This window comes from Miniopterus schreibersii (genome assembly GCF_964146895.1).
Source record: "Miniopterus schreibersii genome assembly, chromosome: 5".
Classification (NCBI taxonomy): domain Eukaryota; kingdom Metazoa; phylum Chordata; class Mammalia; order Chiroptera; family Miniopteridae; genus Miniopterus; species Miniopterus schreibersii.
Window position 1 is genome coordinate 77,441,252 of NC_138106.1, and position 22,314 is coordinate 77,463,565.

At 40.6% G+C, this 22,314-nt stretch overlaps 1 protein-coding gene across 1 annotated transcript in view; it reads left to right on the plus strand.

Moving 5' to 3' along the window:
• The window catches only part of ROBO1 (roundabout guidance receptor 1), a 1,016,983-nt gene that overhangs the window by 940,074 nt on the left and 54,595 nt on the right, over nucleotides 1-22,314 (plus strand). Inside the window, exons 11-18 of the mRNA XM_081137820.1 lie at nucleotides 5,197-5,402; nucleotides 6,926-7,007; nucleotides 7,185-7,353; nucleotides 7,452-7,618; nucleotides 14,233-14,354; nucleotides 15,021-15,252; nucleotides 16,196-16,317; nucleotides 19,455-19,626. Coding sequence (XP_080993946.1) covers nucleotides 5,197-5,402; nucleotides 6,926-7,007; nucleotides 7,185-7,353; nucleotides 7,452-7,618; nucleotides 14,233-14,354; nucleotides 15,021-15,252; nucleotides 16,196-16,317; nucleotides 19,455-19,626 — 1,272 coding nt within the window. The remainder of the gene's footprint in view (nucleotides 1-5,196; nucleotides 5,403-6,925; nucleotides 7,008-7,184; nucleotides 7,354-7,451; nucleotides 7,619-14,232; nucleotides 14,355-15,020; nucleotides 15,253-16,195; nucleotides 16,318-19,454; nucleotides 19,627-22,314) is intronic.

Genomic DNA, 22,314 nt, shown 5'->3' on the forward strand with positions numbered 1-22,314 from the left:
TCTATCTATCTATCTATCTATCTATCATCTATCTATCTATCTATCTATCTATCTATCTATCATCTATCTATCTATCTATCTATCTATCTATCTATCTATCATCTATCTATCTATCTATCTATCTATCTATCTATCTATCTATCATCTATCTATCTATCTATCTATCATCTATATCTATCATCTATCTATCTATCTATCTATCTATCTATCTATCTATCTATCTATCTATCATCTATCTATCATCTATCATCTATCTATCATCATCTATCTATCATCATCTATCTATCATCATCTATCATATATCATCTCTCTAATCTATCTACAGATTGCGTTCTATACTTTTCTATCTTCCCTGATTTTTTTCCTGAAGTCTTTATTAGACACTAAGTTCCTTGAGAGCAGGGCCCATGTCAATCTAATTAAGTTAAATATATACCCAGTAACCTTCAAATTTTGACACAAGATAGAGGCTGAATAGATACTTTTTGCATGAGGGAAGAAACAAGAAAGAAATAAGCACCTAGCTATTGGCTAAGTCATAATTCAGAATTAGAGTTTTCTCGTTCAAAATTCTGAACGCCTAATCCTGTGTATGGTACATATAATATATGTACTAGTTCAAATAAGTTAGAATAGCCTAAAAAGATTTTTAAAATTTCTTTCATTATAGCTATTAAATGATGGTTGTGAAGACCATGTAATGAATTTGACAGTGATCAATAAAATCAATATGCAGAAAAAAGAGAACATAGAATTGCACATACATTAATAATTCCAACTTTATAAAGCAACTTGCATATACAGGTATACATGAAAGAAGGCCAAAGAAAAGTATGATAAAATAGCTCTAAGTATCTCTCATTAGTTTCATAATTAATCATTTGAAAACAAAGCTTTCTATGTGCCATCTGATATGGCATTATCATGAATTATTATTTTAGTGCGAACAGATCAGGGATAGCAACTTTTGCTAAACTAAAGCAAAAACAAAAACTTGAAACCTGTGGATTTGGTATTTATCCGTAGTAGGAATTAATTCCTAACACTCCTGTTTCACCTTACAGTCTCTGGGGAGATTTAAGGTGGTTTTGTGTTTGCCATGATGATACTGTATTTTTAGTTTTGTTTTCTTTATTTTGGAGTTCATTGATATTGGACAGACAATTTCCAACCGTGGACGCATTCTTCATAGGTAAACTATAATTATCTTGAGTGCTGGCAATACCAGTATTTATACTTTAGCAAGTCAAGTCAAGAGGATAGACCAATAGACAGAGTACTTTCTGGATAATATTTGACTTTAGCTTTTTTGCTTTCTTTCCTTACTGTTTGTAAGTGACAAAGGCAAAGGCAGAATAAAACAGAAGGCACAGAGAGAGAATGGTGGAGTAGCAGCTGCCTTTGAGATGCTGCTTCTCTGTATCTGTGGCCTACCCCAAGCAGCATCTGACTCAGGAACATAGAAACTCACATCACCTACTTAATTGAAAATGTTTCTTCTCTTTATTACTAGAATGCAAGAAAAAAAAGTTATTAAATGATGTAAATAATTTAAAATCACTTTCATTTAACTCTGAAAAGTAATTAATATAGTAGAAAGAGTGTTAAGTTTTATTCAAAAAAGTGAGAGTTGCCAAATACTATTTGATTTGGACAAATCACTTGAACTTTCAGAGTTTCAGTTCCCCAATTCCTAAAATGCCATAAGAATCTTTTTTACAGTTTAACTTGTGCATTTGTGAGATATCTTTGCAAACTGATAGCAGTTGTGATATACTGTAAATGATATTTGTTGGTGTATACGTGTGAATTTTTTTACTTAATCAGGTCAGTGTTTGTATGTTATCTTGTATTTTTTCCACTTAAAATAATTTTATAAATATATTTATTAACACCACCTTCATGATCATTATTTTTGAGGTGAAAAAGTATTACCTCCAGTGATATGCTTTCATTTTTTTAGCATCTTTAAATCTTTCGTTGAATGTGGGGAAAAGAGAGGTACACTTTTACAAACTCTGCTGTGACAGGGTTACACCACTGGTCACACTGCTGGTACCACTATTACTACTGTACTGATAATAAAAAGTTACCGTTATTCAATGCTTCCTTTGTGCTGGGCACTAGTCTAAGAACTTCTCACATATCAACAACTTCAAATGTGACGGCTCCTCATTTTACAGGTGAGGAAACAGGGCCCGAGAATGGTGACGAGGCACGCCCACATCACACAGATAACTAGTAGCAGAACTGAGATTTGAAACGTTTCGCATTGTCCAATCTGGTACCACTTGCCACTCGAGGCTATTTAAATTAGAATTTAAATTGCTCAAAATGAAATAAAATTGCACACCCAGTTCCTCAGACACACTGGCCACCCTCAGGTGCTCAGTGGCCACTTGAACTGTTGGCGTCTGTGTTGGAGAGCACAGCTGTGGGATATTTTCATTTTATGGAGCTTCATCTTTCTGACTCTGGAGTCTATGCCCTTCCTTGCTTTGTTAAAATGTATTTCTGCTTTTTTTAAAACTTTCTATTGTATCAACCTGATAATTCATTCTAATAACCGTAGTGTAAAATATTAGTACCTTCTTGGAGGTTTACCTTATAAATCCTAAAGTTAGTTTTGACTCGTGAATGTACAACCCTCTTTCTTTGAGTACATTTAAACATTTCAGCAGTATTTTATTCTAACCTCTGACAACACCAAAATGCTCCATCTTTTTTCTATCAAAAAGTGTGAAATTGCCTTAAGAAACACTTTTAGCTCTGATCTGAATATTCTCTTTTTACAGAAACGTTTAGTGGTGATGTGACAATTCATATATGTCTACCTTTCTGCAATTAGCAAAGCACTTTCCCATCTACTCTTCCATTTAAATCTCCATAGCAATTGCCCAAGCTTGTTAGAACAAATATTATTTTCATCAAATATTATCATATTTACAGAAACCCTGAGGCTTTGAGAATTTAAGGAACTTGCCCAAAGATACACGACAGATGGTGGAACTAATAACCGATCCTGCTCTTCTTTGCTTGCTTTAATTTTGGAAACTGCCCAGTGTATACCAGAAAGAAAGAAATGACAGAAATGGCATCATTAAACTGTATTGAGACGGGTAGGGAGGTGCGGATGATGCTAAATACGGTGCACATATCGAAGAGCTGTAAAGATATAGAAAACTGAATAAATCCCCAGATACTGGATCGTTTCTAAACTTAATAAGACTACCAAATGTAGATCACTCTGTTACTGGACTTATTTCTAATTAGTTATAAAGAAACACTCTGTTACTGATTTAATTCATGTCTGGAAATAAATATTCATTTATTCTTATAATCAATAGAACACAGGTGGCAGAGTCTTATAAAAATCCAAGTGCAATAAAACACTTTCATTCTTTTTTCATACCTATTAAGAAGGGCCCTCTGATTTGATTTTAGCTAATCTCAACAGATACGGTAGAAAAGATTAAATAGTTCTAAACAAAGGAATTATTGGCTTATATTTTTCATCTACGGACTATCTGCCAAGTTTTAAACTCCAGCCTCTAATACACCACCCCTGGTATTAACTAATTTCACACTAGTAACCAAGGATGAAAGAGAATTGGAAGAATGAAGTAAAAATGCGCAGTTGCTGATTTCACTCCCTTGCTTTCTTGTTTTCCTCAGATTGAATGTGCAAAACTAATAATTATTGCATGATAAATGAGTAACAAATTGAAGTGTGACTCCGGCTTGTGGAAATCTTTGAGGCATAAAGCTTGGAACGTGACACATCCAGCTTTACAAATGGTTGCATCCAAGACTTAGTTACCCTGGCATCCAGTCTTCCCTAATCAGGCGACTTCTTAAAAGTGTCTTCTGTATATGCGTAACTTTTACAGCTTTTTAACTAATATTCAGAATTTTAAAGCTTGATAAGGAAAAAGATTTTTATTAAACTTAATTTTTAATATTTTATTTATTTAAAAAAATATCTGCCTAGCCAGTTTTGCTCAGCGGTTAGAGTGTCAGCCTGTGGACTGGGTCTTGGGTTCAGTTCTGGTCAAGGGCATGTACCTCATTTGCTGGCTTGATCCCTGACCCCCGTTGGGGCACATGTGGGAGGTGACCAATCGATGTGTCTCTCTCACGTTAGTGTTTCCCTGTCTCCGCCTTCCACTCTCTCTGAAAAAGTAATGGAAAGGATTTTAAAAGCAATGGTGAGAATTTAAAATACATATATGTATATATGTATTTGCTTTTTAAATTGCATTTCACCTGAATTGCTTAGGTCAGGGGATGAGAGCATTTCTCTATTGCAATATATATTCTAGTTCCACTACAGTGTTTTAGGCCTTCCCCACAATAATTTCTTTATTATCTCAGATAATGTTTTTAGGTTATAGATTTTTTATATAATAATAATACTTTCATTTATATATTAAAAAATGTGTCCCATTATCCCTTCCTGTACAACATTAAAACTATTGAGGTAATAGAATTGACGAAAGTGTTTTCCCATTCCTATAATTTCTGGTACTTGCGTAGGACAGGACAGTGGTGTGAGTTATGTATTTGGAGCAGCCCACCAACAGTGTATTTGGGCAGTTTCCCATGTCTCTGACTTCCTTAGGATTGGGAAATTTTAATAGAAAGAATTCCAAGATGAAAGAAGCTCAACCATACTGATTTGTAAATCATGAAGGTCCAGGCACCTTTTTGAATCCAAAATTGTCAAACATGATACCGTTATTTTTTCTGTGTGACCCAAAACAGTGATCAAACATCAAGTTGGCCTTGGTTCATTTATAAAAATTTCTCTCATGAGTTTTCTGGGGGTAAATGTTTGTTGTTTTTATTTTTTACGTATTTTAAAGTTTAAAAAGTACAGCATGCCACTTCTCACCACTCTGCCTCTGCCTCCCTGTCCACAATGTTTATTTAGTCCCTGAGCTCTAAGGTAAGTAGGTTCCTCGACACTGCAGCAAGCTCAGCCAGGGGTTGGCCACTTCAAAGGAGTACATTTTATCTCATTTTAACATTCTGAATCAGTACATCACATAAATGCATTCTGAATAATGCATGTCTCCGACTGTAATGACTTGTTTAATTAGTTTGTTTCAAAGCCTTGAGCAATTGCTGTTGCTTCTATGATTAGAAAATTGCTTCCAGTTGCAAAAACCTGTTTCCTGTTGTTTCTTCCGGCAGTGATTGCAGACCGGCCTCCCCCAGTCATTCGACAGGGTCCTGTGAACCAGACAGTGGCAGTGGATGGGACTTTAGTGCTCAGCTGTGTGGCCACAGGCAGCCCGGTGCCCACGATTCTGTGGAGAAAGGATGGAGTTCTTGTTTCAACCCAGGATTCTCGAATTAAGCAGCTCGAGACTGGAGTTCTGCAGATCCGATACGCCAAGGTAACTGGAGATGGCACCCTGGGTTTCCCACTTTGTTTCGCTTTGTTTTTGCCTCCAGCAACTGGTGTTGAGGTCTCAGGTTTTAGAATTAATGAAATGCCAAATAACAGTATTAATATGTTTTTAATTGGATGTTTTATTTGTTCAGACATTCCACTGTGTATATTTAAGATGGCTTGACTCATAATTTAGCCCATGGCAGGTAATTTAAGGTTTTAGGTGGAGGAAGAAAAAAGATTTTTGAGACCTGTTGAGGAAAGTAGATGAGAATTTGTGGGAGAAAAAAGTACCCTCTAAGTAGTGGTATGAAGCCGTCATTCGTTCCATAAAGCATTTTTTCAAAGATACTTTTCTGCACCATTTTTACATTCAGTGTACTTGAGCAGTTCCCCTGGTGTGAATATTAGGTTCAGCATTTTGCAATTACAGGATACGATACATGCGAACAAAAACTGTAAAGCACGGTACACACTGAGTGTACATTGAAGTCGGAGCGCTAGCTGGTGAAAAGCCCACAGGTTTGTCGGAACAGTGTAGGGATTTGCCTTCCCAGGGCATCACATCCACCACACCTGTTCTTTCAGGGCTGTGTTGTTCTGCTTAGATTTTTCTTTTTCTTTTTAGGTCAAGTTCAGACAAGCTCATGAGGCATGTGAAAGAATAGCCTTGTCAGCGATAGACGCAAATTTCAATCGCTTTATTGCCTATTGTGGGTGGCCTCTCTGGAGTTTTGGATCCGCATTAGCAGTTCATTTTATGTGCTACAAAAGTGAATCTGTTATACTTCTTTGTGCAAACTATTGTGGTTTTGTTATTGTAATCTCCGGAGCAAGATGACAACATTCATGCTTTATCAAACATGACCTGAAGATAGAGCTGTTACGCTACACAGAGGTGTATGGGGTCATTACGCTGCTGATGAGTTTAAAGCCCAACATATGACCTGTGTCTGTCTTCTGGCATCCAGCCTTCAGAAGGGAGAGGGTGTTCATTCCAGCTAGGGTGCGGCTTCACGCTGATCACACTGCCTCCAGTTATAGGGTTTTAAAAAGTGGGAAAGGTAAATAAGAAGAACTCATTTTGTGTCTAGCCTTTTTTCATAAATATCTGTTTCTCTCAGATATCCATATAGTTGAAACGCTGATAAAATACAGAACAGCAAGAATAGTCATTGACTAAAACTTTATCAGCCTCATGATGTGACTTACTAAATATAAAGATACAATTTAGCAATCAAGATTATCCCTTTGGATTATTTATTGTCACAGATACTGAAAATAATGTTAATTCAATTAATTATTTTTACTATATAACCAGAATAACTATCTAAAATACATTTGTGTCTCTGCAATATTTTCCTTCACATTCAAGAAAAAATATAATCAATTAAAAGGTAGTTTTGGGGTAGGGCATTTTAATGCAGTTACCCATATTCATGGGCCATATACAAACCCTATAAGTGCTTTTCCAGCCCACTGAGCTCTTCATTGTTCTAAATATTTATTTTCCATCTGTCTTCTCAGCTGGGCGACACCGGCCGGTACACCTGCATCGCATCCACCCCCAGTGGCGAAGCAACGTGGAGCGCTTACATTGAAGTCCAAGGTACATGAGACAGTGTTTTTACCTCCCCACAAAGCTTCAGATGTAGTTGCTTACTTATTGGTAAAGAGATAAAGTGATGTCCTGATGCCTGGAAGGGTGCGTGGACATGTTACCCGCATTTGTTTCTGCGTGGACCTGTGGTTGGGCAAACATCTTTTGTCTTTTTTCCTTTGTTAGAATTTGGGGTTCCCGTTCAGCCTCCAAGACCCACCGACCCCAACTTAATCCCCAGCGCCCCCTCCAAACCGGAAGTTACAGATGTCAGCAGAAACACAGTAACGTTGTCATGGCAACCCAACTTGAATTCAGGTGCAACTCCAACCTCTTACATCCTCGAAGCCTTCAGGTAGAGTGGAAATGATGTTTCTCGGTGGCTCTTTTTTTCACCATTTAATATGCACGGTTGCATTAAATGTGCAGGTTCTAACTGGTGTCTCTCCTTAGTCACGCGTCTGGTAGCAGCTGGCAGACCGTCGCAGAGAATGTGAAGACAGAAACGTTTGCCATCAAAGGGCTCAAGCCTAATGCAATTTACCTCTTCCTCGTGAGGGCAGCGAATGCATATGGAATCAGTGATCCAAGCCAGATATCAGATCCGGTGAAAACGCAAGGTAAATGTTGATTTCCTCAACCTGTGACACCTACTTATCTTTAGATACTATAATATTCAGGTGCATCATTTCTACTATACGTGAGGATTGTGTATTTAACGTAATTCTGTCTTCCGTGTTGCTCAATTAACTTTTAACGCACAGATGCGACGTCTGCAAACTATTATTTTCTGGACTAACCATGCCAAGATGAGGTTAATAACAGAGAAATGTTTCTGATTTTATAAAATCACAAGTCGAATGAGACAAAAACATTATCAGAATATTTTTTGTATTATATTCAATTTTGTGATTTTAAATGTGGTGATATGTGGGTATAAAATATTAATCTTATAATAATTGTATTTAAAATTGAATAAATTTTACAAGTGATCCTTTCTGGAAATCATGCAAATGTAAGAGAGATTTGGAAGATAAGCTTGGCTAGTTTTTAATCCCTCTGTCCAGTCTCCTACCAAGAAACATGGAAAAAAATACTTTAGGTGTGTGTGTTCTTTGGCCCGTCTTTTATTGTTGATTATGTGAGTCATGATATATTAAAATTTTAAATGGAAATCATGTATATTTTGGGCAAAGTTGGATGAAAGAAACATCAGAAAAGGAAAATGAACATGTTAAAGCTGCTTCTAAAACATTTGAAATTGAAACATTTTATCACTTGGGCCATATTCCAGATACACTGCTATTTATTGTCTTTTATGAATAGAAATTATGTTTTGTTTTCAATGGTCAGATCACTCCCATGCACCCTCTCTCTCACCTTATTATTTCACTATTTTAATAGAAGTAAATTTTTATATTTAAAGAAAAGAGATGAAGTTGAATCATCCTTTACCTTTTTTGGAACATATTGTCATCACAATTAAAATACGGTCGCTCTTATATGAATAAAGCAGAGTAATTCTAGGTCCTAGTGACTGGAAACATCAAAGTCTTTGTTGAACATACTGAGGATTCATAACGTCTCCATCTTGAGTTTTACATTTCCAAAGGAAAAACGTAACTGATCTACAGTGGTAGAAACAACTGGTACACAAAATCACTGAAAGCCTGAAACTGCTCCTTTCCTGGCTTGGGAGAGGGTCTGCCAGCCAGCCTGCTGCATGTTTTGTCTTCCCCAGCGAGTGTATAAACAATCTTTCTGGAAGGACTTTTTGTTTCAGAATTCACAGAGAAAGCAAACCGAGCTGTAGAACATGCCCACGTCTGTCTCTTGCTGTGTGAAGTCAACACACCCAGATGCCTATATTTGCTGTCATGAGTCACCTCCCCGGGAGCTCTGATATTCTCGGGGCTGCCTGAGGCCGGCTGAGGTTCGCAGTGTTAGATGTGTGTTTGTGAAGCATCCAGAAACTGCGAGGCTGTGCAGCGAGCCTGAACCTCTGCCCCGGACAGCGGCCTCCTCTAACAGGCTCCGAGTGGAGCTGTGACTGGCTGCTGTGCGTTCACATACTCATCGGAATGACTTTGTATTACCTCGTCTTTATTTGTAAGTCAGTATATAGCCAACATTTTATCCCAATATGTTTATTAAAATTTTAATCAACTTACCTTTGTACATGAAAAGGTATGTCAACAGGAGGACTAGAAATACAGCAAAATAGGTACATAATTTTGAAATCAAAGAACTTTTCGTCTCAGCTCTTTAACACACCGGCCTCTGGCCCAGGGTGAATTAGTCCTGCGCTTCAGTTTCCTCCCCTATCTGAGTAGGGCCAAAAATACCTACTCCACAGGATTGGGCAAAGATTAAATTCACGAATCAATTTATGATTATACAAAACTCAGATTTTTATTTTATTCTATACCATTAGACTTTGTAATTGGACTTGTATTTCTTTCACTGTCTGGACTAAAAAGAAAAGAAGTTCATAAAATTTACAGATATCATAAAACTGAGGAAGACGGCCAGCGTGCTGCTTGAGAGAATCGGTTAAGTACATTTTGGCAGACTGAAACGATGGGCCGGCGCTAACAAGATGGGAACAACGGGGAAAATTTTAAAATCTGGTGCTTGAATTTAGGTTTTAAAAATTAGCTGTGGAAGGACAGGCTGAGAGCGTGGGACTTACAGGGAGTACTTGTGAGTGTGTGTGAGGGTGGCCAGGGCCAGGCCGATGTCAGTGTTTGAAGTCAACTAAAACACCCGTCGGAGCCAACTGAGTGATGTCGTCGCCAGAAGAATAAACGAGTCTTAGTTGGCACTAGCAGGATCGTGTCTGGATCAAGTAACGTCCCCTTTCAGCCTGAATTGGTCAGATCACTAATGGAGTAAGTGTTCCTTTCTGAGCACCACCTTTTCAGGTAGACTTATATATATATTGATTTCAGAGAGGAAGGGAGAGGGAGAGAGAGAGAAACATCAATGAGGAGGGAGTCATTGATCGGCTGCCTCCTGCACGCCCCCCACTGGGGATGGAGCCCGCAGCCCGGGCATGCGCCCTGACTGGGAATCGAACCTGGATCTCCTGGATCCTAGGTCGATGCTCAACCGCTGAGCCATGCCAGGTGGGCTCAGGTAGACTTTTAAGAGGAGGGCAGTGAGGATCGTTGGTGCGGCTACAGGAAGGATAAACATCACATCATTGGGAAAAAAATCCAAGGATCTTGGATTTAACCCTCAAAATAATAAACTTAGAGTACGCACGACGTCTTTTCCTTACATTTTAAGAGATTATCATGTGGAAAAGATATGCTTCTTCTAACCTCAGACAAAACAGGGCCCATCCGCAGAAGTAAAGCTGAGGAAGATTTCCTCGTCTGATTCTCACACTGCTTTTGAGATGCTGTGAAGCCCAGCTGAGGGCCAGGCTAATGATTTTCTATAGTGGGAACCTGGGGAGGAACCTGGAAAAAAATAAAATTGAAGAGTCCAGGACATATACGCAGGAAGGGGAAGAGCCAAGGGTAGAGATAATTCGGAACAGACTTGTTGAATATTGATTCATTGGAGCAAGCATCTTTTCTACAACCATTTCTGCAACGTGTCTGCAAAAACACCATCCCCAAGTGAAGATTCCCATGAATGAGCTGGGCCCAAAGTAGGGGCTTGCAAAAATAAGAGAGTGTGGTTTCCAGTCCAGGAGTCAGGTAGACCTTTGTCACAGTTGGAGTTAGAGCCTTGTCACAGGATAATCAAAATGTTTTCCCAAAGACAAAACTTGATGATGCCAGGAAGATGAGATTAGAAGCCGAAAGTAGGGGTGGGGTGGTCACTGCCGGGCGAGGTGGCTGTGGCCACTCTCCCTACTGTTCTTCACCCACATGTCCCATCCACACAGTAGTTGTGACCCTTATTTTCTAAAGACACCAAATATGCAGAATAGGTACAGTGTAGATGGTAAGAGACCTTTACTGTGCATAGCGAGGTGGGGCCTGAGCGCTCTCCCCTCAGGGATGGTGTTTGGGTTCCCCTATGAAATGGAATCATATTGGAGATTTCCTCCAAGCACGATTCTGAATGTTGGGCAGGACCGTTTACATTATAATATATTTCTCCCAGGTGGCAGAGGAGAACAGAACAATAAAGGTCCAATCCAAAAACTTCTCAATATTACCTTGTTAGACGATTTTCCCTTTTTCTCTCTCTGGTGGGAAGTTTTCTAAAAGAATATTCTAGGCTGCTGTTGTCAAAATGGTTTCACTAGGCCAGAGCACTTAGTCATTTCCACGAGGGTGTTAACGGGTGAGTTTATCTCAAACCAGAGGAATTGAGGGTTGCAGTGAAATCGTAGTTGTTAAACCTCGTAAAATGGTTTACATACGTGTTTGAAGATCCTTCCCAAAAGGGAGAAGGTGCCCTGCGGGTGGAGCTTACCTGGGAGGCGTATGTTCAGGTGCTGACTCGTGTGTGTCTTTCCCAGACACGAGTGCGTGTTAGCGCCGCCGGTGTTCCCTGAGCCCAGTCCGTGTGGGGCACTGCGCGGGGGCCTCTGGGTCCCCAGGGTTGGGACCCCTGCCCTCACGGAAAGGACTTTCCATGCCTTCCAAACGCAGCCCTCACGGTGGCCTCGGAAGTGCCCGTCAGTCACCACTAGACAGATGAGGGAACAAAAATAGTGAAGTTCAGAAACCTTCCCGGTGGTCGACGGTGTGAAGCTGCTGAGCTGGGGTGCAAGCCCAAGTCCGTCTTCTTCCGAGGAATTTAGTCTCACCATGGAGCTAGGAGGGGGCTGAAGTCAGAGGAGGAAATGGGAGGGTGGGGAAGGAAATGCGCCCGAGGTGGGAAAGTGACAATAGGCTGTGGTCCTAGGTGGCCCGAGGGCCAGTATTAGCCAGAGATAGTCTAAGGAATGATAAAGTGTGAAAAGCCAGAATTATCTCAGTTTTTCTAGTTTTGCTTAATTATTAGCACTCTCTATATAATATGCACATATATATATATATATATATATATATATATATATATATATATATATATACGCACACATCCACATACGTGTGTGGTCAGGAGCATTGTTTCCCTGAGTGCCCGGCACTCGGTCAGCATCCCGCCCACCTGCCTGCCTTCCCTGGGCTCCACCAGAGGTACTCAGCCCCTTTCCATGCATGTTTGCACCATCTGTACACAGTTCTTTGAAAGAAGTTAATCATTCAAAAAACTAAAATGCCTGTGTCTATTGTTTATGGATGGAAAATAATCTAAAATACATAGGTCAAGATACAGTACCCTGAGGAGAATTCTGGATGCAGAGAAAATTTTATTTTCTCTCTTTTTCACCCCTTGTTCCCATTAACTATTACGAACTAAGCAAAACATCTGTCTTTAGAACATCTCTATGGAAATCACAATTTTTATTGAATAATGACTTTAGTAAGTTCAACAAAACCTTTTATTGTTGGGGGAAATGCAACATAAATGAACACTGCTTTTTACTGTGTTCTTGGTCTCCTCTCTAAAATGTTGGTGTTCTTCTGATTAAACACTTTTGGTTAAACCTTCTTTGCTGTGACACTGTAACTAAGCTGAACCAAACCATCATCAATTAAATATAAGTACCTTTTCTCACCAGATTTATGCTACTGTACTCTATTCCACCCTACCCTGCCTGACCCTAGCCTGCCTGACCCTACCCTGCCTGACCCTACCCTGCCTGACCCTACCCTTCCTGACCCTACCCTGCCTGACCCTGGCCTCCCTGACCCTGGCCTGCCTGACCCTGGCCTCCCTGACCCTACCCTTCCTGACCCTACCCTCCCTGACCCTGGCCTGCCTGACCCTGGCCTGCCTGACCCTGGCCTGTCTGACCCTGGCCTGCCTGACCCTGGCCTGCCTGACCCTGGCCTCCCTGACCCTGGCCTCCCTGACCCTGGCCTGCCTGACCCTACCCTGCCTGACCCTACCCTTCCTGACCCTACCCTTCCTGACCCTGGCCTGCCTGACCCTAGCCTGCCTGACCCTACCCTGCCTGACCCTACCCTGCCTGACCCTACCCTGCCTGACCCTGGCCTGCCTGACCCTACCCTGCCTGACCCTACCCTGCCTGACCCTGGCCTCCCTGATCCTACCCTGCCTGACCCCGGCCTGCCTGACCCTGGCCTCCCTGACCCTGGCCTGCCTGACCCTGGCCTGCCTGACCCTGGCCTGCCTGACCCTGGCCTGTCTGACCCTGGCCTGCCTGACCCTGGCCTGCCTGACCCTGGCCTCCCTGACCCCGGCCTCCCTGACCCTGGCCTCCCTGACCCTGGCCTGCCTGACCCCGGCCTGCCTGACCCCGGCCTCCCTGACCCTGGCCTGCCTGACCCTGGCCTGCCTGACCCTGGCCTCCCTGACCCTGGCCTCCCTGACCCTGGCCTGCCTGACCCCGGCCTCCCTGACCCCGGCCTGCCTGACCCTGGCCTGCCTGACCCCGGCCTGCCTGACCCCGGCCTCCCTGACCCCGGCCTCCCTGACCCCGGCCTGCCTGACCCCGGCCTGCCTGACCCCGGCCTGCCTGACCCCGGCCTCCCTGACCCCGGCCTCCCTGACCCCGGCCTGCCTGACCCCGGCCTCCCTGACCCCGGCCTGCCTGACCCCGGCCTCCCTGACCCCGACCTGCCTGACCCTGGCCTGTCTATCCGATTCTATCCTACCCTGTCCTGTTCTCCGGGCACCTTCTTGCTCTCCTCAGCCAATAACGTCCCTACCTAATTCGGGAGGCCGCCCGGGTTCTTCTTACGCGACGTAAGGCGTCTGACCTCTTTTCCACTTAAATCTCCTTCTTTTCATTGCCCCCCCGTGCTGCGGTTCCAGCCTCTCTTCTCTCCTGCGTAGTCGGGTCACTGCAGAAGCTCCTGAGCAGCTCAGGGGCTGCCCTAGGCCCCATCCGCAGGGAAGGGGACCGCACCCCCGGCGGGGCTGCCGCTGGCCGCGGTGGCCCTCCCTCTGTCCCCACGTCGTCTGTGGCCGCATCTCTGTACCCGGGCCTGCACCCGCACCCGCGTGGACGCTGACACACACCTGCCCCGGCCCGAGGAGGAGGCTGCCTTGCCCGTGGCGCTCTCGACTCCAGCGGCTGCACAGTCGCGATGACTCTCCTTTTCTGAGAGCTGCGGTGCGTGGAGGGTGTTTCGCCGCGTTTCCGCCCGAGCCCGCGACCTCCCGTGAGCTCTGACAGTCTTCTTGGTTGTTGCAGATGTTCCGCCGACAAGCCCGGGGGTGGATCACAAGCAGGTGCAGAGGGAGCTGGGGGACGTGGTCCTGCACCTCCACAGCCCGACCGTCCTCTCCTCCTCCTCCGTCGAGGTCCACTGGACGGTAGGTCCTCGCCGCCGCCCCTCGGGCCACACGCTTGAGGGGCAGGCGCCTCTGGGAGGTCACTGTGTGAAAAACAGACGCATATAGCGGGTGATGGCGTTTATCTGTCGGTTGCTCACGCTCCCCCAAGGATAACTTTCCAACGGAATCAGCTGGTTGGTGGCGCCAGTGGACTGGCTTTAAACAGAAGTTTTATCTTTGTATTTTCTGCTGCGCTGCAGCAAGGAACTTTACCAGCTTCCGAGGGAAGAAACAGTATTCATTACGAAGATGTAACTTGTTATAAATTATCACATTATTTTTAACATAAGTATTTCCACGTAGCATTAATGAGGCTTTGAAATTAGAAGCGGTAAGACACGGGTTTTCTCACTCCCCCGGACACTGAAGAGATCTCTCTAGACGCCGGCTCAGAAGTGCTTTGATGGTGTCCATTCCCGCGGAAGCATAGAAATTAGCATCTAACGCTGTATATTAAGCTGAAAAGGGGAACACATTGCAAAAGACAGCGATCTCTTTTTAGTATTCTGCTGTATGTAAACTAGAAAGCCACGGAATGATGCCAAATACTTTTTTATTTCGTATTTCGTCGCATTTAATTTTCATAACCTTCTAACAAACCAATAAAAAGCTATTAACGACTACATTTTTGTGTCATACTAATAGGTGGACCAACAGTCTCAGTATATTCAAGGGTATAAAATTCTTTATCGGCCATCTGGAGCCAGCCATGGTGAGTCCGAGTGGCTGGTTTTTGAAGTGAGAACACCAACCAAAAACAGCGTGGTGCTCCCCGACCTCAAAAAGGGAGTCAACTATGAAATCAAGGCGCGTCCTTTCTTTAACGAATTTCAAGGCGCAGACAGTGAAATCAAGTTTGCCAAAACCCTGGAAGAAGGCAAGTATCACGAAGCGTGTGATTTCTATGCGATGCACGGTACATCTTGTTAGGCTTTTATCAACTTGATTGAAAATTTTTGATGTTAATAGTGACATTATTAACTGTCTTTTTATATTGAACATTATATTTTGCTAATAAGATTTGTTTAATTAGAACTATTATAAATTGATTTAATAGAGGCTTGTACAAAACTGCAAATGTGGAACATTGTATTGCTTAATGGTGTATATAGGATATATTTAATCACTCAGAAATAAAATTCACGTTTAAAGATGGAAATGTTTTCAATTTGCTTGCCTTTGCGTTATTTCCCATTCATTTATTAAATGTTATCTTGAGTAATGACTTGTAAATAAGGTGAGTAATGTCTTGGTTTGCCCAGGACTTTCCAGGGTTAGCATTTTATACTCATGACTCATGTCCCTGGAAACCCTGCAGTTCTAGACAAACCAGTAGGATTGGCCACCCTATAACTGGAAATTAAAAATATTTAAATAAAGGTAAAAGGTTACATATCACCACTATACTCTTTAAAAATAACCAGAATGTTTCTAAAATGTCTTTAGTACTTTGAGTATATAAATGATACAATAGACTTAATATCATGGATGATTATCATTCATCTCCAGATTTTTTTAAACATTTTTATGGAGAACATGGGACTAAGGTAACAGAAGTAGGAATTTTCCCTGTGATTTTCTGTGTGGAGATAATCTATGTAATGTTGGCTATGAAAAATTCATAGTAACAATGTCTTGGCAATATTGAGAAAAAACTTAATTTGGGACTGTTGAGACTTGAATGAGATACATCTTTAAAACACATGCATATATTGATAAATATTTTATATAGTTATTGTTTGACTTTACATTTTACGTGCATGCTTTTAATGTTCTCTAATGCACTCATAATGTATCTACTTTTTGAAATAATTTAATAGCACCCAGTGCCCCACCTCAAAGTGTAACTGTATCAAAGAATGATGGAAATGGAACTGCAATTCTTGTTAGCTGGCAGCCTCCCCCAGAAGACACTCAAAACGGCCTGGTCCAAGAGTATAAGGTAATACATATAGAGTGATTGACTGGTGGATGTCCCTCTGCTCCTACAGAGAAAAGAAAAAGAAACCTTGGTTAAATTGTGCATGGATATTTGGCGCCATCTGCTGGCTTGCATAGCACTATGTAAAATTATTTTTTAAAACACTTTCTTGTTTATTCAGTAATTTAAAAAAATCGTTTAAAGGAGAGAATCTACATCACATAATATTTAGGTAGGTGTAATGTCACATCAAAAGCAAATGTACATACAAATAAAAATCCTTTTTTATCCCCCCCCCCCCAAAGTAATTTAAATATATGTTGTAGGATTGGGTTGCCCCATGGCATTGTCTAAGTCACATTCTGTCAAATATGGTTTTCTTTGGAGCTAAGATAAAAAATTTATTTATGTTCATGAAAATCATTTTTTTAACCTATAAACCTTGTTGTAGTCTCTCAACAATATTTCATGTCTCAGTGGAAATTCAAATATAAACTCCTGTTTAAATGAATTTTTTAAATATATGATATATCATCATATGATTTAATCGAATGATTCTGAATAATTATTTTTACCTGTGAAGTCCATCAGCTCTGTTCATTGAATTTAGAGGGTCTTACATAGATTAATTTTGTGCAAATATTTTAAACATGCCAAGGTACAATAAAAACTAAGTTAGGGAAATGACATTTATCCTATCAGTGAATTTGCATTTGTATTATGGGGTAGCCTTAATGAGTTCTGATAAATGAATTTGAATCAGGACAATATCAATAGAAAAGAGATTTATGAGTATTTTTTCAACACTTTAGGCAAACACACTACATACTAGAAAAATATTAACTACAAAACGTATATTTCTCTAGAAACGGCTTAAAATTTCTATGATACCTGAGTATTTTTATAATTATTACCTAAATTATGATACTCAACAGATTATCTCATATATCTGAATATTTTATACTATGTCTATTGATATGAAACTGATGTTAAGAAGTGAACACATTTTACCTTGTACAGGTAATTACATGCTAACATCACAATCACTTGTGGACTTATTTTTTAAATAGAGGCACCTGGCCACCATTCTCAGAAATTCTGATTCAGCGGGTGTAGTCGGGCCCTTGCATATATAATTTGGCAGATCTTTCTAGGTCATTCTGATGTGTGTGCACTCTTGGTTAAGGCCCAGATAAAGACCATATCAGTGGTGTTCTGAGTAGCAAATAGTTTTCACAATAACCAGATATGCTGAGCTTAATTTTAGGTATACTATTTATTTTTAAATGATTTAAAAAATATATAAACTGAAAATTTGTGTACACGTTTAAAAGGGCAACTTTTAAAAAGTATTTAAAATACTTGAATGCATAAATGCAAGTGCTGGGTGTTGGCAGATCAGTCATTGTTCTTTATCTGGATATTGACAGCTTTTTGCAAGGATCTTTTCTTCTGGCAAATGATTTCTTTTTTTGAAATATTTTAGATCTTCTAGTGCAATTGAATCACTAAAAGGTCAGAGTCTGGATACTTTAAGTGCCTTCTCATGAGTTTCAAGGTTACTTCAATACCAGGAATGTCAGGATTCTTTGGTTCAGTTCAGAAAAATAAACTGTTATAAAGAGTTTTAAGGATTTAAAATGAGGTGATGTCTCAGCTCTCAAGCAAAATTGTGTAATGTAGGCATTTTCCCCTAAGAGTCAGAACTCATTTCTCTCCTGAAGAAATGCGAAAGAGTGGATTTCACTTAACTTCACGGTCAATTTAAAATAATAAAATGCCTTTCAGAACCTGATTGACTGGTACAGAATCGGTCTGTGGCTTTGGCTCAGCTGCTTAATGTAATTGGGGGGAAAATCACAAAGGACTCTTTTATTTCCAAATGGTCAGATCCTGGTAGAGAGTCTGACCATTTGCTGGTGTTAGGCATTGAAACTATATTAATATTAACTTTCAAAGATAAAAAATAAAAGTTATTGCGCTCCTGATAGAGGACACTGATAGTCTTAGATTTATTTTAAATCCCATTTCCTATTACAGTTCAGACAATAGGCTAATGGAAGTTAACCCCACCTCTTGCTCAAGGACATCATAAGGAACATAGGGCACGGTTTACTACTCCTTGGACCATTTTCTTACCAAAACTGAGTCCAAGTCTGTCCTGCACCATATCTATGTCTTTGCATATCACCAAGGATGACCCTATTAATAAATACCACTTTAGTGAAATTTAAATTAAGGATTATAGTGTAGAACAGAAATATTTATTTCCTGAAAATAATTTCCTATCACAAATGGCATTATCAAAGTTAATGAGATATGTAATAATTTTCTCTTATAAGAACATTTTTCTTTCACATCATATGTTATTCCTTATGATCTCATAGTTTATCAAAGACTAATTAATATTCACATTAAATACAAGATCAGTGCGCTAATTTTCTCTCATTGTTGATAGTTCAACATATCATAGGCGGAGTAAAATCCTAGGATGTTTCTTCTTATGTCCAGTTATGTTTTTTATAACCATACTTATGCAAGGTACTTGAGGTTATTCAGAAGCTCTGTCTCTTTTTAAATCAACTGCTTCTTGGTTTGGGTCGGAAAGGTGATGGGACTGATAGCACCAGGCAGTTTATCCCCGACACCTGTTGAAGCCAAATGCTAGACTCGGAGTTGCCTTCTCCTCAGGTTTTTGCTACATGGTCATCTAGTGCCACCTGTAGCCCACAGTAAGAATGCAAATGCTGCGTGATAGTAGATAAGTCATTGCTCTTTATCGAGATATACACAACTTTTTGCAGGGATCTTTTTTTCCTGGCAAATGATTTCTTGGCGTTTAAAAAACACACACATCCTAATCATATGGGCTGATAGCACCTAGTGTCTTCAAGCAAAAATTTGTAGACTCACCTTCTATAATGCTTTAAAAGTGCTTGAGAAAGTTTAAAGAAGTCTTGAAGGTCCTCCTAACACTGGGTGTGCCTGGAAGAGTCTTTCCAGAATGAGATCCTTGTCAAAATAGACTTTTGAAACTCTCCATGTTAAGCTCCTGGTAGATCTGAACTCTGACCAGGTCTAAAACCACAACACTATGTTGATCTTTGCATTAGTTGAAATAATTTACCAGCTTAACATTGCTTGTGTTCTTCTGACAGGTTTGGTGTTTGGGCAATGAAACTCGCTACCATATAAACAAGACAGTTGATGGTTCCACCTTTTCTGTGGTCATTCCTTCTCTGGTCCCCGGGATCCGATACGGTGTGGAGGTCGCAGCCAGCACCGGGGCTGGGCCTGGCGTGCGGAGCGAGCCGCAGTTTATTCAGCTAGGTGAGTGGGTGCAGAGCCACCACTGTAAGTCGAAAAGAATATGGACTGTGGCATTATAGCTACACTATGCTGGTGTTAGCTTAATATATAGAACAACTAAACTTAAATTAATCCAGGCACACGTTTTCAATGATTTTTCATGCGAAAGGCTGTCAGTATTCAGTCTTCCTAATCCTGTCCTATTAAGTTTTTTTCATCTAGTCAACAAACAATTAATTGAGCACCAAAGGTACCTCAGTGAACAAGGAAGAGACAGTCTGCACCTTCATGCAAATTGCAGTTGTTTGGATTACAATTAACTTCCATGCAAAACTTATACTAGGTATTAGATGTTTATAGCAACATATAATTTATATTTACCATTTTTGTGTCTATTTCAAGTTATAGTTGATTTTTATAACAAAGATAGATTGAGATGTCAGAGTGCATTGGAATATGGTTATATGCTAATTACTTATAAAGTTAAATATAGGGCATGCTTCAAAGAGTTAGATAAATAGAAAAAAAACACCTGACAGAATCCTTCATTACAAAAATTCACTACACGCAGTATGGCATGAACATAAGATACACATTAGGAAGTGGTTACCAGCATAATCTAGAAGAAACAACATAAAAAACAGCAGCAAAATACTATTGCAAATAGCAAGGGGAGAGGGGAGGGTCAGATATTAAGAGGCGACATTTAAATTATGAAAGATGCCCAGAAGAATATAGTCAACTTTTATGTCAGTTTGTTCCAGATCAGAAGTTAAGCATTCGTAATATTTTGTGTCAGTTGCTAAATTATGAAAAAGGATCAGATATATGAAGCTTCATACTTAACAAATAAGTACACAGTATTTTTGAATATTGATAATGTTGATGATATCTTAGAAATTATTTCCAATCAAAATTAAGAAACATTTGGCTTTGAATAAACTTGATTGCTGTACATAAGGGACTTTCCATTTGATTTGGAAACTGTAATTGATGTCCTATTGTTAAGACAATGCCCGCTGCTGTAACAAACACACTTGCAGAATTCTGGTTGCATAACACAGTGACGTCCACCCGAAGCCCAGTGGCTGTGGGGACAGACTCTGTTCCAAAGAGATGTGCAGGGTCGCAGGCTGAGGAGCCTCCCAAGGTTGACACCGGGTGAGCAGAAGGGAAGTGTTAAAGCAGATTATTTGTGGGAGGGTTTAATGGTGCAGGTCTGGAGAGGGTGCCCATGGCTCCCGCCCAGAACTCAGTCCTGTGTTTCCACATCGATGAACGGAAACATCTCAAACCGAAGTCACTGGCCAGGGAACTACCGTCCAACAGCTCCAGGCTGTGCGAGTCCCATTCAGACCTTTGGTGGGTAACTTGCTGTCTGTGCCACAGCTGTGGGCCAGAATGTGCTTTTCGGGTTACTTTTTACATTTAGCACATTTTTAAAGGATCTTTTTCGCTTTTTAATATATCTTTATTGATTTCAGAGAGAGGAAGGGAAAGGGAGAGAGAGATAGAAACATCAATGATGAGAGAGTCATTGATCGGCTGCCTCCTGCAGGCCCCGGACTGGGGATCGAGCCCGCAACCTGGGCATGTGCCCTGACTAGGAATCGAACCTCGATCTCCTGGATCAACCGCTGAGCCACGCCCGGCCAGGCTAGCACATTTTTAAACAGTGCTGATACATACAACTTTGAAGTGAAAATAGCTTCATAGTTTATTTCTGGTTCATTTATTGCAAAATTACAGTGTTATATGAGATATGGGGGAAAATAGTTTAAATATAGACTTTTTTACTCCAATAGTTGGCCAGTTTTGTGAAACATCAGTATTAACTTATAAAAATTGAAATTACAAGTTACACTGAGATAACTGTATACATTGTTGATGTCATTTACCTTATTTTGCTAACATACGACTTATAGTCCTGGCTTTTCAAAGATGAATTGGATAAAGGACCGTGTCAATTTTATTTATTTAAGACTTAAATCACGGGATTTAAGGGCCAAATGGTTTTCTTGAAATTATCAATGTGTTCCAGTTTTTTTTCCGTATCTTAATACAGCCTCAGCTGCAGTGAGACAAAGACTTAGAGAGAGAGCGGCTGCCTTAATTTGCTAGTCACACTGCATTTTATTCTGTTGAGCCCATCTGGCCGCTTGCGTGGAACCTCCCTGGCTGTCTCCATAAAATCCGAAGCTACCCAACTTAACCTTGCACAAATAACCGTGAAATCCATAACCTGGCAGGCATAAAGGGTGTGTTAGGAATAAAGGAATAGGTCTGCTTGCCGAACTTTCAGAAGATGAAGTGCTCTTAGGATAACCATAGATAAAAGGGTCTGAAACATGAAATAAAACTTTCAGTCAACAAACAGTTGAAGGCAGGTGACGGCTTGTGAAAATAGGCTTTTCAACCTTCACCCTCCATAGAATGAAATCTGAAATTCTGTTCAACAGAGAAAAAAGTAAATAAATAAAAACCACACACACACCACCTAAGTAGCAATTTCACCATTTTACATAGAAACGGCTGCTATTTTCCTACGGCTGTTTTCCTTACCCATTGAACGCTGCTGCTTTTTTCTGCCCTGATTGGGATGCCGTATCCTGTAATAAGAAAAGGCAATCTGTAGGATTTCTTCTGTTTGGGAAATAGTACTCATAGATAGTGAGTTATACCAATTATTTTCCTGAACAAAAAAAAGAC